Below are 17609 nucleotides of genomic sequence, written 5' to 3'. Positions count from 1 at the left end.
CATGTGTGGATATAGAATATACATGTAAACATAGAATAAAGATTTTATGAGTAAATGAGTTATATAACTCGATCTGGCATTGAGACCTTTTATGTCCCCAGTTTATCCACTCGAGCATTCAAGCAGTGAAGCAGGGACCAGTAGATTATTCACAAGACCTCTACCATCTGATTCAGCGGCATGTAGTATGGGTTTGTTTTGTAGCACACAGAGGGCCCTGTAGTTCATGCTCAAGCTGTTTTGTTTGTCATTAATGTTTTATCCGGATCCTGCCAACGCCAACTTCATTATTCAAACTGTGCTTTGGTCCACTGCGTCTTCGAGTGCCCTGCTTCTGCCAGCCTGTGTTCATCTACACATGGGTGGCACGTGGCCTGGTACTGTACCACCGAACAGCAAGGCCATCTGCCCATACCTCACCAGTGCCAATTCATGGTATATGCTGCCACCTAGTGGTTGTTCTGATACAAATATTTTTCTTCACAAAAAAGGTGAAAGGTGTTTGTGATGCAGTCGTTTTTAATAAAATGTTAACTTACAGCAACAAATTGGGATCAACATATGTGTATTTTCTGGGGGAAACTTTAAGTATCTTTATAAATATCGTTTTTTTGTTTCCCACATAATGGCTGGTATTTCATGTGCAGTCAAGTGGTTTTAAATTCACATATATTCACATATGACTTGCGATGATAGCTTATATTGCTTTAAAGGTGTTGATCACTTATAGGATCAGTTCTGTATGGAATATTTGGTTCATAGCACAAAATACTAAAGTCTCATGGTTCTTGAAGTGGTTTTCATCTTTAGTTGTCTTCAGCTGTGCTGCTCGCTGACCGCTGCTGTGGTCTGTGGATGAGCGTGGCTGGCTAGAGGCAGGTGCTGTACACGGTGACCTTCATGCTGATGTCTGTGAGCAGCTGACGGGCGGTGCTCTCCAGAACGGCCAGCTGCTCTGCCTTGGACTCCAGAAGAAGCTGGTTGTCCTCATAAGATCTCTCCAGCTCTGGGAACACACAAGTACGGCTTGATGTGGAATTTTTATTGGAAAGATTTAGGCCTTTCATAGTCTTTATTCGAGTTGACTGATGCTTTGAGACGTGTGGACAGTAATCAGGGTGTCTGTGTTTGTTGGTGTGGATGGGAGGGTGCAGCTGGAATACCTCGCAGTCTCTGGAGCTTGTCGCTGGTCTGGGACAGCAGCTCTTTGGCCTCTTCCTGAAGTTGCTCCGCCCTCTTCCTGGCGTCAGACACGCCCTCTGCCTTGTCCACCACCAACTCCTCCACTACGCTGTACTTATCCTTCACCTCCGACTCAAACTCCTACCAAACCATGCACACATTAGCACGGGATACATGTAAAGGTGTTTGCATGCGTTTGTCTACATACTGTATATCTGTGTGTGGATGTGATTGTGTTTGTGTGTGTGTGTACGTGTACCTGCTGGGCCTGGTCTGCCTCTTGCTTGGCCAGATCAGTGACAGTCTGGGTGTGTTCAGCTTTGTGGCTGCTCTCCAGGCTGATCTCTCTCAGCAGAGACACGTCTCTCTCCAGCTGCAGCAGGCGCAGCGTGGTGTTACTCAGCTTCAGCTCCGAGTCGGCCGTCTCCGACTCAACCTGGCGTGCACACACACACACACAGACACACACACACACGCACACCTTTAGTGACCTACCCTCTTCAAAGCGCTGTTCTCAGAAACCTTGACACTTCCAAACATCACTCACGGACGTCAGAAGGTCAAGAGTTCCCTTGGTGTTGTTGCTGGCCTGTTTGATGGCGTCGATGGCAGCATTCTGGGCATGCTCAGTCTTCTCCAGGGCCTCCTTCACCAGATCAGCTGTCTCCTTCATATCGGACGCCTCCTGGCTAGGAGAGACAGAGGGGTTGTGGACAGCATGTCATTATGCGTATTGATTCATGCAGGCATACCTGTGGGTGTTGGCGTGTGTGTGTGAGTGTGTGTGTTACCTGGCAGTGCGGGCCTGCTGCAGTAGGGTCTCTGCTGTCTGGATGTCCTTGGCACTCTGAATGAGGATGGACTCCACGTTGGTCAGGGTGCCCACCTTCTCCTTGATCTCATTGGTCAGCTCCTTCAGCTGGGTGGGCGAGGTGGGCATGTCCAGCGCCAACACCTCATTGGCGACCGCCTCAATCACAGACACATCTGCCCGCTCATCTGCAACACAATGGAAACATGTGCCCTCACTACACAGAGAGAGAGACCAAGAGAGAACAAGACATGGTGAACGAGAGAGAAAGAGAACAAGATGTAGAGAGTGGAAGAGAGGAGCGAGAGACAGGAAGTGTGTGCGTGACGGAGGGAAGAGAGCTTCCTGTTCGGCTCACTGGTGAGCAGGTCTCGTATCTCCTTTATGAGGTTGCGCAGCTGCTGGTTGCTCTGCTCCACTCTCTCTCTGCTCCGGTTGGACTTGAGCAGCACCTCCTGAGCAGTGAGCTTGGCTTGGTCTGCACGCACCTTCGCCTCCCACACCTAGAGGGCGACACGGTGCGCGTTAACGCCACGACAACAGACCCAGCCGACTCTCGGTAGGCGGGGAGGAGAGACTAGTGACACAGGTCTCACCATCCTGGAGAGCTTGTCCACTTCCTGCATGGCAGTGAGGATTTCCTGGTCCAAGTCCTTGGAGGATTTCAGGGCGGTTTGTGATGTTGTGACCAGGCCCTCACAGCCCTCGCCCCCACAGTGGTGTGTGCCGTCCTCCCCCACGCATCCCAGCCCTCCACAGGGGGACTCATCGCACCCCTCCACACCCCCCTCAGCACCGCACGTCTAAGGAGAGAGACAGAGCACCAGACACGTTGATGGTCACGTAATGCTAACAAATAACAACGTATATAACGGCACCAAGTTGATCCAATCAAACGCACCTGCTTGCTGAGTCCCGATAGGTCGAAAGCATCCAGGTCTTTGGCCAGCTTCTCCAGTTTCTGCGTGTGTCTCTGCTGCTTCCGGTCGAACTCCTTCTGGCTCTTGCTCAGTTTGTCCTCTGCGGCGCGCCGCAACTTTGCAGACTCCTCCACTGTGTTGCCAGGGTTACTGGTGGAGACGTTGGCCCGGTGCTCCGCCATGCGAGACTCCAGGTGGGCGGTGGTGATGCTGTTCATCGCTCCTGCAGGTGGTACACGTTGGACAGGGCCACGTGGGTCAGGGAACAGCTAGCAACTACCACTTCACCATCTCATCACGCTTCTCCCTCATTCAATCAGCACAGATAGGACTTTTCCCTACTTTTTGTAGACTGTGTTAATGTTTATCTCTCTCTTTCTCTCTCTCTCTCTCTCTCTCTCTCTCTCTCTCTCTCTCTCTCTCTCTCTCTCTCTCTCTCTCTCTCTCTCTCTCTCTCACACACACACTCTCTCACTCTCTCTCTCTCTGTCTCTCACTCTCTCTCTCACCCTGGATGTTGGAGTTCTTCACGTTGTCCACCTGCTGCCGGATCTCTCTGACGGAGCGCTCCAGGTCCTCGGCCCCCTGCCTCAGGGCGTCCAGACTGGCGGTGGTCTGGTTGGCATCGCCGTGGAGACGAGAGAGGGTGTCCTCTGTCGTGTTCAGCCTCTCGTTCAAGTCTGCCACCAGCGACCTGTTAAGGATGGCATCATGTTGAGGATGTGCCGGTGACTGAGGAGGGGAAAAAAGTAAAGTACGTCTGGTGTGTGTGTGTGTACGCACGTGGTCCGTAGCATCAGCTGCTGTATCTCCTCCAGCTGTTGCCAGGCAGGGTTGTTCTCCAGCAGGTCTCTGACAGCCTTGGCGCTGGTCTCCAGGCTGCTCACCGTCTCCTTGTAGGGCGCCGTCACCCCAGTGGTCAGGAGCTCGCTCACATGCTCATCTAGTCGCCGCGTCTGATTGGTCAGTTCCCCCACCACGCGGTCCCACGCGGAGAAGCACTGGTGGCAGAGCTCGCAGGCTGGGAACTCCCCCTGGAAGCCGCGGGCACACTGGTCACACCTGGGGCCCGTCACGCCCTCCACGCACGCACACTGGCCCGTGGTCTTGTGGCACTGCTCTCTGGCGATGCCGCGTGGGTCGCAGTCACACGCTACAGAGAGACAAAGGGAGTGTTTGAGTCACACGCACACACCAACACACACACTGTCAAACTCATGCACAAGTCTGAACGGATCCTGGATCCGTGATAATGGTAGTGATAACAGCTGTGCTCTTGAGATGTCCAGGGAGGTATGTGTGTGTGTGTCGTCCCACACAGGCTGCTCGCAGGGAGGAAGATGGAGTATGGGGCCCCTCTAGAGACAGATAGTACCCTTATGAAGAAATATGAGAGCATGTCCACCACCTCTAAGATTCCCCCCAAGGAAATGAAGAGTGTCAATTGGTGAACAAACACAGGATTGACCTTGACCTTTGACCCTGTCTTGTGCTACGTTACCGACCTGCCCACAGGAAGGGAGGAGACGAGAGATGGAGTGACTCACAGGGAAAGAATGTAAAATGGAGGAAAAGGGGAGAATGTCAGTGGTAAGCACCACTAACATGGCCCTTGGGTTTGATTGATGAGGGTTGATGGTAGAATTGCGTGAGTGTGTTTGTGTGTTTCTCAAAAGTTACAGTGGTCTACATAAACAAGGCATTTCCACACTATGATAACATGCTATTGTAAACCATTAAAGTGATAATTTAGCCAAATTACATAAACATTTACATTTAGTCATTTAGCAGACGCTCTTATCCAGAGTGACTTACAGTAAGTACAGGGACATTCCCCCGGGGCAAGTAGGGTGAAGTGCCTTGCCCAAGGACACAACGTCAGTTGGCATGACCGGGAATCGAACTGGCAACCTTCGGATTACTAGCCCGACTCCCTCACCGCTCAGCCATCTGACTCCCATATACATAAACACACGGCCATGTGGTCGACAGACAACGGTCTCTTAAATCACACACACACACACACACACACACACACACACACACACACACACACACACACACACACACACACACACGCACACACACACACACACACATCAGGCTCACACAGACACCCTCTCTCACTATCCCTTTCCATCTCTCTCGCTTTCTTTTTGCTATCTCTCTCTCTCCATCCCTCTGTCTCTCTGTCTCTCTCCCACATACAGTACACCCACACATAGTATTCCAATGATGTACACTCTTCATTTCCCATGATTCGTCACAGCAGTGCAGTGTAACAGTCTGTGAAGAGTGAGGGCAGAGCCAGGGGTCCATCTGGCTTCACAGGCTGGAGGGTAACTCTGCAGGACTGATCTGGGAGCCCTGAGCTGCAGGCGGAGGAGCTGGAGAGGGGGCATGACCAACACGGGATGCCTCGGAATTCTGGGGGAACATCTGGTTCTCATTCCGTCATGAGAGAGCGAGAGAGGTCCTTCCCAGAGTCTTCTCATCAACAGGCTTTTTTTCCCCTCTGATGTTTTGGTTCTCTCTCTCTCTCTCTCTCTCTCTCTCTCTCTCTCTCTATGTCTCTCTCTCTCTCTCTCTGTCTCTCTCTCTTTCTCTGTCTCTCTCTCTCATTTGTGAGGGTGTGCCAGCTACTATGAGGCATGCATTTCTCCAGCTGGACTGAGGGAGGAGAGCTGGCCAGATTGTTGTTCAGTTGTTCAGCAGATGATGAACCATGTCTCGTGGAGTGAGAGTCAGACCAGTCCTAATGGATGACACTCACACGCTGGGACTGACAACACAAGGACAGGACAGAAGCCTGGAAGCCTCGCCAAGTCACCAGACATCCACTCTGTGAGGCAGATGTCCTACATACACACATAAACACACGCACACACACACATAACCACATACACACACAGCGTGAGAACACTGGAAGCCATGGAAAAAGAATATAAAACAGCAAAGCCGCGTAGTCACTCTAGGGAACCACTGGTCATGAGAACGAGAACTGAGACTGTTTACTCAAACTAGCCCACTCACAGAAAGACACAGAGGGGAAGAGAGAGAGAGAGAGAGAGAGAGAGAGAGAGAGAGAGAGAGAGAGAGAGAGAGAGAGAGAGAGAGAGAGAGAGAGAGAGATAGAGAGAGAGAGAGAGAGAGAGAGGAAGAGAGAGAGAGAGAGACAGAGAGGGGAAGAGCGAGAGTCAGATGGGAAGAGAGAGAGACACACAGAGGGGAAGAGAGAGAGAGAGAGACATTAACACAGTCTACAAACATACGGGAAGAGACAACACAGATGCAGATGGACAGGAAACTGCATTTTTCAACAAACATATTTCCTTTCTGTCATACATGCAAAGTATGCAACCATGATGGACCTACACACAAAGACAAAGCCACATGTAACCCCTCACGGCCGCTCTGCCACATGCTTCAGGGACTGGGCGGGGACTCACCATGACATTTGACCTTTGGCTCTCCCCAGAACAGCTCTCTGCACTCCCTACAGGTCCTGCCTCCGAACCCAGGCCTGCATGAGCACTGCCCTGTCACCTGGAAACACACAACACGTCAACTCATCCACACGCAACTCATCCGCACGTAACTCATCCGCACGCAACTCATCCACACGCAACTCATCCGCACGCAACTCATCCACACGCAAATCATCCACGCTTGGCACATTATCCACTTCATGAAAGCTGGATCGTTGTGTTAACATGACCCATACACACACATTTACTCAAAAACAATGGGCCACTAATGTTGGAAAGAGCCCCCCACCCCTCTCTTCTCTAATGTGGAATGTGTGTTCAGAAATCCCAGAGAGTATTCTTTCAGACTTCCTTCCTCTGTGGAGCTGAGCCAGGAAACACACAACCCTGGTAGTTTCTCCCGTGAATGTGTGTGTGTGTCTTTGATTGTGTGTGCATACAGTGTGCAGCCTGCTGTGTGTGTGTGTGTGTCAGTGAGTAAGAAAGAGAGATAAGGGAGTCTATGGTTAAACTGAGTAAGCAGTGAGAAGCTGGATCCACAGGCTACAGTGCCAGGCCTGGTGAGTGACAGGTCGGAAGTACGGACTAGACCAATGGGGAACCAGCAACTCACCTCACTGCAGGAGGAGCTGAAGGAGTGGGCGGGGTCACAGTCGCAGGCGTGGCAGCCCGCTCCGCTGGCTAGGTTCCAGGTGTTGGGAGCACAGCGGTCACAGCTCTTACCCACCACGTTGGGCTGGCAGGGGCACTGGCCACTGTGCAGGTCACAGTGACACTCGTCCGGAGCAGGGCAGGCCTGCGATGCCGTACCCACAGCGAAGCACATACACCCTGCCGAGGAACAAGGGAGATCTGGTCACTCCCTCACCAACGACCACACGCACGCACAAACAGTAAAAAATAAACAGTAAAAAAAAAAAAAAAAAAGGGTTGGCTCACTTCTGCAGCTCTGGGTGGCTGCGTTGCCGTGGTAACCCGCTTTGCAGCGATGGCAGTTGGAGCCCTCTGTGTAGTACAGGCATCTGAGGCAGGAGCCCGTCCGGGCGTCGCAGGAGCCCGGGTCGTGCATGTCGATGTTGTTGCTACACTGGCACGGCAGACAGCGCCCTCCGGGCACCTGGGGGTTACCGTAGTAACCCGGGGCACATTCGTTACACCTGGGTCCTGGAGAGCAGATGGAGACAAGGCATCAGGAACAGACATCACACACACAAGCACCCCTATCATACAATTAAAACAAACTCAAAGCTGGGTTAGGATTACCCACTCCATTCCTGATGCACCTGGTCAGGTCTGTCCAGCGGTCATAAAGCTGGTTGAGGGGTCATTTTACTTGCACACTGGGAGAGGTATCTGTGCTGTTTCCCACACACTCTCTCTCCCTGTAGTTAGCCTAGCTCTACCTGCCTATTAGGACAGACAAGAGGCCTGGCTCTATGATTACAGGGTAACACTGGCCTTTCTCTGAGCTCTGCTATGACAGGTGTGTGTGGGTAGGAGAAACTGGAGTTTGAGTGTGTGATGAGTATGTGGTGGGAAAAGTCAACTTCACTTGATCTGCTTTGTGTGCGTGGGTGTGTGTGTGTGTGTGTATGTGTGTGTGTGTGTGCTGATATCTACCTCTGTATCCCGGGCTGCAGGCACACACCAGCTTCTGGGAGGGGAGCTCATGGTAACATCCTTCTGCAAACTGCCGTCCGCTCCCGGGCCCGTCGGGGCAGAGGCACGGGCGGCACTGCCCACCAGAACCAAGGACCGGGTCACCGTGGTAACCACTCAGACACCTGCAGGAGTTGGGAGGGGGACATGATGGGATACACACACCCCTCGACACATACACCCTTATAGTCACATACTCACACTCATCGACATTCAACACCGCTCATCGACACACTTATAAAAAGGTATGAAGGCTCTAAACTGTGGCACGGTTGGTTAGCTTTGGTACCTCTCACAGTTCTGCCCGGTGGTGGAGTCTCTGCAGTCCTGGCATTCTCCAGTCTGGGGGTGGCAGTACTCGCTGTGCCCGTTGCAGTGGCAGGGCCGGCAATGTGGGAATCCCCAGAAGCCTGGCTGGCAGTGGGCACAATGACGCCCTGTGGCCCCTGGCACACACTCACACTGACCTGAGGCCTCCTGGCAGAAGGCGTGGAGCGAGCCCTGGGGATCACAGTCACAGGCTGGGGAAGACAGAGAGGGGGAGAGAGGGGAGGGACATGGAGAGAGAGGGGAGGGACATGGAGAGAGAGGGGAGGGACATGGAGAGAGAGGGGAGACATGGAGAGAGAGGGGAGACATGGAGAGAGAGGGGAGACATGGAGAGAGAGGGGAGGGACATGGGGAGAGAGGGGAGACATGGAGAGAGAGGGGAGGGACATGGGGAGAGAGTTGAGGGACCGAGGGAGGTGGAGAGAGGGAGGAAAGACAGGGGAAAATCACAGTATGTGGTTCACAACAGATTCGAACAAATCCTCAGCATTATGTTGTCCTTGCTGTTGACCTCACCTCTGCAGCCTGCTGGGCTGAACAGGTAGGTGGCGGGAGAACAGTGGTCACAGTTCCTGCCCACCACGTTGGGGCGACATCGACACTGGCCGCCGCTGGGCTCACACACAGTACTGAGGGAACCCTGGGGGTCACACTGGCACGCTACAGAGAGGGGGGGGGGGGATTTAGTGAGGGGGTTGGGGGGGGGAGAGATGAGAAGGGAAGGGAAGAGAAGGATGAAGTATTTAATGAAATGGTAGTGGAATGTTACATTCTCAAGGCTATAAATCCGCTGATAACACACACAAACACCCCCCCCCCACACACACACGTGTTCTTACCCATGGCTCCCTGGTGCAGCAGGGCGGACACGCTGAAGATGTAGTCGTTGCAGATGTCGGTCATGGGGCTCTTGATGACGCTCTGGCTGCTCTCCAGACAGCGGTACCTCTGGAACGTGTCCCACGCTCCCTCGCCCTGGCTGCCCTCAAACATGTCCAGCTCCCGCACCCGCGGCATGAGCACCAACTGACCACAGGGGGGAGGGGGGGGGGGGGTGGAGCAAGAGCAGAGGAAGATGTATAGAGATACGTGAACAAATCATTGAGGCAGCAATACTAAACGTCACAGACTTATGACTCTGGGATTTCTCTTTCCGCTTCTGTACTGCGTGTGTTTGCGTGTGTACTCACAGAGTCGATGAGTGTGTAGGGGCTCTGGACGTGGCCGAGCGAGGAGTAGAGAGGCAGACTCAGACGCATGGTGTAGTTGTAGCCCTTCTCCAGACAAACAGGCCTCGGCAGCACCACATGTCTAACACACACACACACACACAAACAGGATGGACGAGAAGGATTCAGAATGGGAGAACGAAAGACTGACAGACCAACTGACCAACACCTAGACTGATGGACAGAGAGACAGAGAGAAAGACCGGCAGAAACACAGAGAGAAAAGTTGAGGCTGACCTGGACCCTGGAGGCAGAGAGACGGCCTGCTGGTCTCCCCCTGGTATGGAGTTAGCACACAGACTGCTGAGGTCTGAAGGGTTGAAGACAGGCCGCTCCACCCTCATATTCACCTGCTCCCACTGCTGGGGCAACTACAGCAGCACACAGAACACAGAACGCCTTTACGCCCGCGAGGATACACGTGGTACAAACATGATGTGTGTGTTGATGTCACAAAGGGCGTGCGGTTCTCTTGTGTGTGTGTGTGTGTTACCTGCGGTTCGTAGCGGATGAGCAGGTCATAGTCCATGGACTCTGGGATGTTGTTGATGATGAACTCCAGGTGAGCTCCTTCAGGGACGTTGACAAAGCCCATGCCTGTCCAGGTGGGGCTGCGGGGTAGGGGGGGGTAGGGCCTCGGAACCACAGTCACTCCCTGAGAGGGGGAGAGGAAGACACACACAGAGACAGTGAGACACACACTTGAGAATGACCAACTCACACACACACACACACACTCTCTCTCTTTCCCACACACACACACACACACTCTCTCTCTCTTTCCCACACACACACACACACTCTCTCTCTTTCCCACACACACACAGACACTCACAGGTCCGTGCTTGGCGTCCTCTGCCTCGTAGATGTAGTGGTCCAGAGCTATGAAGTAGAAGCCAGACTCCACCTGGTCACAGCGCTGGCCAAACATGTGGTCCCTACACACACACTGGCCCGACACCGGGTCACAGCTACAGGGAGGGGGTGCAGAAAGTTAGGTACGGGAAGAGCGGCTAGATATCCTAATTGGATCCAGGTTCTGATTGGTCGATGCTAATATAGGCTTCCTGTGATTGGTTAAAAACATACTTGTTGTGGATGGCTCCACCCTGGTCGCAGTCACATGCTCGACAGCCGTCCATGTCCATACTGAGACCCCAGTGTTGTGGCTGCAGTGGACGAGGGTGGAGTTACAGACAGACACTGACACACGCACACACACACACGCAAAATAGTCAGTCCCTTACCAGACACTGATCACAGTTCCTGCCGGTGACGAGGCGCTTGCAGAAGCAATTTCCTGAGTCCATGTCACATGGGTTTCCCCCCGGCAGCGTGCCCAATGGGTTACAGGTACATGCTGCCAAAACACACACAGACACAAACAACCAAAAACAGGAAACAATGTACATTATCTTGTGTGAGTGTTCCCAGAGTGTGTGTAGCTTTGTTTATCAGTGTGTGTGTGTGTGTGTGCGTGTAGCTGTGTTTGACTCACGCATGCATCCCTGGGGGTCCCGTCCCAGGCCATAGTGTCCTTGTCTGCAGTGATCACAGCGCTCTCCCTCCACGCTGGCCTTGCAGCGACACTGGCCAGCAATCAGACCCAGGGACACGTCCGTCCGCGCGTCACACACCCCCCCCTGCAGCGAGCCGTCCGGGTCACAGTTACACTCTACGGAGAAGAAGGAGAGAAGGGGAGTGGAGGGGAGTAAGGAAGAGAAGAGGAGGAGGGGAGTGGAGAGGAGAGGAGGAGGGGAGAGGAGGAGGGGAGAGCAGGAGGGGAGGGGAGAGGAGAGGAGGAGGGGAGGGGTGGAGGGGAGGGGTGGAGGTGAGGGGAGGAGGGGAGGGGAGAGGAGGAGGGGAGGGGTGGAGGGGAGGGGTGGAGGGGAGGGTTGGAGGGGAGGGGAAGAGAAGAGGAGGAGGGGAGAGGAGGAGGGGAGGGATGGAGGGGAGAGGAGGAGGGGAGGGGGCAAGGAGGAGAAAAAGGAAGGGAATCCGTTACGGCTTGCAGTCTATTTTCTAGCACCAATTCCATCTGTATCTACCTGGTGTTTACCAAGTATTACGTCATAAGAAGAGGCACTTCCTAGCGGTTCAAACACCAGTGCTAATGGCCCTGGTACCAGGTGGTGTGTGTAGGACAGCGGCTCTAACGACACAGAGATAGAAAGGGGGTGCTGGCATACGTTGACAGAGGCGCGGGTCCCTCAGGGTCCTGTGGGGGTGCTGGTAGTAGAAGGGCCGACACTGCTCACACTGACGGCCCATGGTGTTGTGCTGGCAGTCCTCACACACCCCACCCGTCACGTTCCCTGTAGACATGTACACTGCCAAGTCGAAGTGGCACTTCCCAGAGTGCTGGTTGCACTCACACTCTGAGTGGAGGGGGCGAGAAAGAGATCATGTGTTAACACTGGAGCGTCAAAGTAATACATGATGTGTCTGTGTGTGACGAGAGTGTGTGTGATCAACATGTGTCGGATGTGTATGAGGCTGTATGTGTAATGTGTGTGTGTGTTATAAGTGTGTGTGATGAATGTGTGTGATGTGTGTGTGTGATAAGTGTGTGTGATGAATGTGTGTGATGTGTGTGTGTGTCTCACTTTTGCAGGCGTTTGTGTTGCGTCCTTCTGCAGGTTTCCAGGGTTGGTCATTATAGAAATCCTGACAGAGCTCACAGTTCAGACCCTTAGTGTAATGGTTACACATACAGTGGCCGTGGACCTACACACACACACAGACATAAGAAACATATACTAGCGTCAAACGCAAAACCACACTGGTGAATCAAAATATGATACTGTGGTATATTTGTGTTTGTGTGTGTAAGTGTGTGTGAGACTCACCATGCCATCAAAGTCCACAGTTGCACGGTCAACAGGGGCACACTTGGAGGCGTGGCCATAGCAGAAGCAGTTGCCACGGACGACCATGTCGTAGAGAGCGTAGTAGTACTTCTTGGTGACCTCATCACGAGAGTCCAGCAGGTTGTCACCCAATGTGTGCAGCTGGGTGAACTTCACTCGTATGTTTGTTATCTTCAGCATGTCTACACACACATACACACACACAACACACAGCATGTGTATAACTAACTGTAAACCCTCTTCAAAACACAGAGGACTTTTGCTGAAGTAAATGAAGCCATTTTCCCATGGGACAGCAGCTGTATCCTACATTGATATTCATGCACAGAGGAGCTCTGTCTGGTGTGGTCTGATAGGGGTCCTGACTCATCTGCGAAGCCTGCTTCTGAAGTCCCTAACACACCCTACACACACATTCACCACATGCTTCACATGAGGCCCCAGTGTGTTTACGCTTGTATGTGAAAGAGAGAAGAGAGAGAGAGAGAGAGAGAGAGATAGAGAGAGCAGAAAGAGAGAGATATGCGAAGGGGTGTATGTTTCAGTGTGTATGGGGACCATGTAACTTCCAGATGTGAAATTCCATCGGAACCCCCAGACTATCTGACCTTTGTTCCATGCCTATTACCTTGACTACGACTACAAATGACTTAAGGCTGTCATTACATTTATTCTCATAATCATATACATTATAAATGTTACAAATAGGCATTTTATTATGTCTCAATGAGAGGTGTATGACTCCCCAGGCATTATGTTGGAGGTACTCACTCTGTATTCTGGTGCTATAGGGGTCTGCGATCTCAAAGGCTGGGTCCAGCACACGAAATATCACCTAGGAGAGAAGAGGCACGGAGAAAAATATGACACCTTTTCAAGCTAGCAACCTAGAACGACCTCCCTCACTCTCAGACACAGACACACATGCAGGCTGTACACACATATATCAGCGTGCAGACACACACACACACACACACATTCGTGAACACACGCATACACACCTCTCCCTCCGTGGACGGCTCAATGTCGGAATAGCGCGAGTCACAGATGACGTCGTCCACTTTGACCACGGGTCCCAGCGACACGCCAGGGAAAGAGGCTTCGCAGTCGTAGCTATAGTAACGGTACACCTGCCACGTCTTGCCAAAGTCCATAGAACGTTCGATGACCATGGACGCTGGGCGAAATGTCTGCCAGACACACACACACACACAACACATTTATACATCCACAGTTACATCATAAAAAATGAACCACTTCATCGAAACACACATATAACATGCAGTTTCAATAAGTGCTATGAGTCACAGTGGTTCTAACTAGAGGGATGGACAGGAAGATATATCATTAAAGGGGGCGGGGCACAGGAAGGCGGCAGAGGTACAAGGATGTGAGCTTCACACACAAACACCAGCAGAGTAGAGACGAGAGTTTTACTGCATGGCCCCTCCCCTTTTTCTCTCAAAAGACCAAGAGAATTTTCCACATTCCTCACCCACAGCTGTGAGTGTGTGTTTACCTCTGCCTGTGAATGTATGAGTGTGTGTGAGTGTGTGCGATGTAAATGTGTGGGCAAGGGTCAGTCACCTTGAAGGTCATGATGAGGTGAGTGAAATGAAACTCTGCTTCCAAGTTCAGCTGAATGGTCACGTTCTCCACACCTACATCCAGAGGAAACACAAAAACATAGGTCTAACAGGAAATGCACACACACATACAGGACACACACATACACACACACACACACACGTGTAAACAGACCGGCCTTCCTTCCACAACCATGTGATGAATCAATCTGTTGCCTTGGCTACAGGGGTGGACAGAGGTCGCTTAGTGAAGAATGTGATTCAGAATTTAGAAATCCCGACCTCTACTACGCTTCTTCTCCCTCGTCCTGGGACTCCAAGACCATCTGGACGGCTGGCCGATGATCCCCCCCCTCCCCATAACTCAGACTCTGGCGCCAGATTCCCACCACTTCGCTGAGCTGGGTGGGTGGGTCTACTCTGAGCTGGGGTGTGTGAGTGAGTGTGTATTTTGGAGTTGAGGTTTTTGTGTTTTTGCTTTTTGTGTGTGTGTTGGTCTTAGTGTGAAGGTTTTTGGGATATCCTGTGCAATTCTCATCTTGTCAGGTCAGAATATCCCACTCTCTAATAAATGTAAGTGTGAGTGTGTGTGTTAAAGGAAGCGGTACACATGTGTTTCGGTAGACACACATCTGTTCCCAAAGTACCACCTGTTCCTCTGAGCACACCTGTGACCCCTCCCCTTGGGCCTGCTCTGATTGGCTGGCCTGCCCTGTGATCTACCGTTCACTTATTCCCGCCTCTTGTTCCCATGAGAACACACACAGGATGCTCTCACCCACCCCTCAATCTGTCAACACTCATCCTGGCCATTATGGTCTCATTTACTCCCTACCATTGTCCCCTCCAACTAAAACACTGTAGATCCTCCTCTCTCTATCTCTGTCTCTCTCTCTCTCTCTCTCTCTCTCTCTGTCTCTCTCTCTGTCTGTGTCTCTCTCTCTCTGTCTCTCTCTTTCCAATTTCTCTCTCTCTTTCCAATTTCTCACCATTCTCAGACTGCCACCAGGTTTTGAGGCGGTTGTGAGCGAAGGTGGTGACCACGTTCTCGATGGTGTGGCTGGTTGTGTGATTCGTTCGCTCATTGTACATCTTCCTGGAGTCACACACAAAACATTTCTTCTCATCCTGGAAGAGAGGGAAAGATAAAGTGGCAGCACACTGTTGCTTGTATGTGGTACAAATGAGGCCTAGACACACTGTATGTTGACACACACACACACACACACATGTACTTGTCACCAGATTGTGCAACTACTTTCACAATCTCTGAATTCAGCCAACTTCAGCTATGTTGAAACTCAATCTCTAAGTGTTGCTAAGTGGTTCCTCTCCCCGACCAGTCTGAGTCTTTCCCAGTCCCCTCCTCTGTTGAACCAAGAATGTTCCTGCACACCCAGCAGCCCCTCCCTCCCTTGATAAAAACCCTCCACACAAACCCCCATCTATAGCAGACCCCCCGGAGGGGCTCTGACTAAACGGAATATCCCTGATCAAGCCCCCATCTTCACTCCCCAGAGTTAAGTAGACAGGACATTGATTGTGTGGCACACAGCACGTATTGTGAGGGGGAAATGCCAACCCTCCCACTCGGCAAGACATCATGGAGACTTTCCCTCACACACATTGCTCAAACATTACACTATCAGCATTAATAAAATATGAAATCACAAAATTGATGTTGAAAGTATTGAGGCGGTCTGTGTGGCTTCATCCCAAACATTATGTTCATTTGGCTGTTATTTCCTTTAACAGACTCTTCTCAAGCATTCAATGTCAATGCATAGATCTGATCGCGCGCCTGTCTCACCTCCAGGTGGCCGACAATGCAGAAGCGCTCTGGCCGCTTCATGCCGCATGAGGAGGAAGCGGTCAGCTGGTGCGCACGGCCGATCAGCAAGTCTCCAGTAGCGGGGTAGCAGCTGCCCTCGGTGCAAACGTCCCCAAACTCCGGGAGCTGCGGGACGGCTCGACACCCGAGAACTGCGCATGAAAGGCAGAGAGGAGTCAGTGGTGAATAAGTATGAATGGGGATGAGCTAGTGTAGCACTGAAGTTCTAGAAGCTAGAGACTTAAAATATAATATTGAATAGCCAACCAGTTAAAAATATATTTATTTGCTACCGTCTGTCTATTATAATATACTTCCGTCGAAGTAAAACTTAAATCGAGCACCAGAAAGCATATGCTGGGCCCACAGTTAATTTAATTGAAATCACATGTACTCCCTTTTTAATCAATCCCAGGAGGGGGAATGTTTATGAAAGCAGGCTGTTTTATTCCGAAAAATGGCATAGATGTCAGCGTACATTTATGTACAAAACAGCCTCAGAAAACCCTGAATAACAATGTTTAAAACCGAACCTAGGCGCACTATGTTCAGCTATACAATATGAAAGCAATATCCTCTTAGTTTACCACATAAGGATTAACATTTGTCCCTCCTTAAATGTGCTGGATGACAAGTGGTACACGCCGGAAAAACAGTAAGCAATATAATACAAAACTCTTTATACAGACCAGTTTTCTTTTCCATTAACATACATACGTTTGTGTAAGTAGGCTATATGAATAAGTTCAAGAATAGAGGGAACGGCACTTACTGAATATGGTTGCGATATAAAATATCAACATTTTTCGATGTAAAACATTGATATTTCGCCTCTGGGTTGATGTCAGCGGGTTTCGAAGCGGTGAGTGAGTAAATGTGTTTGAGAGGAGGGAGTTGTCAAGTACGAGATCGTAGCGAGCCCCCAACTTCGCATCCCACGCGGCCCCCACCCCTCTAGCTAAAACAGCAACTCTTCATTGAAACTTTTAAACTTTCATCCGCACTTACGTTACATGAAAATCTGCTTTTATAGTTGAATACTTAGAATAATTTGTGGAGGTAAGCTTAGATCCAGGAAAAGTAACCCATAAGATTGGTATGTGCATGATATTTACATAATAATTTGATCCCAACTGTATTTAGATAAAATATTAAGGTAAAGAGGATCTGCCATATGGATAAAACTCTTTGAATTTCTCTGCAGATATACTTACTTTGGTGTACACAGCTGCATTGTATCTGGGACAGGCAGTGGACAGTTATGTGTTTATAAACTCATCAGGTGTTTTCTAACATCCTCAGCTGAGTAGCCTAAGGTAATGTCATTACCATGTCAGCACAGAAGTCCAGTGTCACTGACACCCAGGTGGAGAGTAGGCTACATAGCATTCCAGCAGATGACCTCACAGATGACAGTTCCTATTCTGGCATGATGTACCTACTAGCATAACATACCTAGCATAGCATACCTATCCTACTGTATCCTCCATGGAGGACCTGCATATTATTGGATGAGAAAGTTTAAGACAGGTGTTTACATAATTAAAGTCACTCCATTGGTCAGTCTCAGCCTAAAAAGCTACAGTGTACTCCCAAGGTGTTCAGACTAGGTTGTATTTGGTTCATACTATACTTTTACATTATAAATTATAACCCTTAAATACATGGTTCCCTTACAGTATTCCCCAGTTCAATAGTATTCC

At 50.9% G+C, this 17609-nt stretch overlaps 1 protein-coding gene across 1 annotated transcript; it reads right to left on the bottom strand.

Moving 5' to 3' along the window:
• Positions 1–494: 494 nt before the first annotated feature.
• On the bottom strand, positions 495–16750 carry lamb1b (laminin, beta 1b). The gene is made up of 33 exons (XM_067254568.1): positions 16679–16750; positions 15886–16058; positions 15065–15203; positions 14077–14150; positions 13491–13679; positions 13261–13324; positions 12469–12671; positions 12226–12346; positions 11809–11997; positions 11118–11294; positions 10867–10979; positions 10709–10788; positions 10455–10590; positions 10113–10274; positions 9857–9990; positions 9581–9701; positions 9230–9416; positions 8907–9050; positions 8350–8581; positions 8022–8185; positions 7341–7565; positions 7015–7232; positions 6363–6459; positions 3697–4066; positions 3423–3607; positions 2895–3136; positions 2590–2796; positions 2352–2496; positions 1974–2181; positions 1730–1871; positions 1442–1618; positions 1164–1323; positions 495–1006 (listed from the first exon to the last, which is right to left on the bottom strand). The coding sequence occupies exons 1-33, from the start codon at positions 16707–16709 to the stop codon at positions 870–872; spliced, it is 5346 nt and encodes a 1781-aa protein (XP_067110669.1). The 5' UTR covers positions 16710–16750; the 3' UTR covers positions 495–869.
• Between the last annotated feature and the right edge of the window lie 859 nt (positions 16751–17609).

This window comes from Osmerus mordax, chromosome 17 (genome assembly GCF_038355195.1).
Source record: "Osmerus mordax isolate fOsmMor3 chromosome 17, fOsmMor3.pri, whole genome shotgun sequence".
Taxonomy (NCBI): Eukaryota; Metazoa; Chordata; class Actinopteri; order Osmeriformes; family Osmeridae; genus Osmerus; species Osmerus mordax.
Note: the sequence above shows the minus strand (reverse complement) of the source record. Positions and strands in the feature narration are given on the sequence as shown.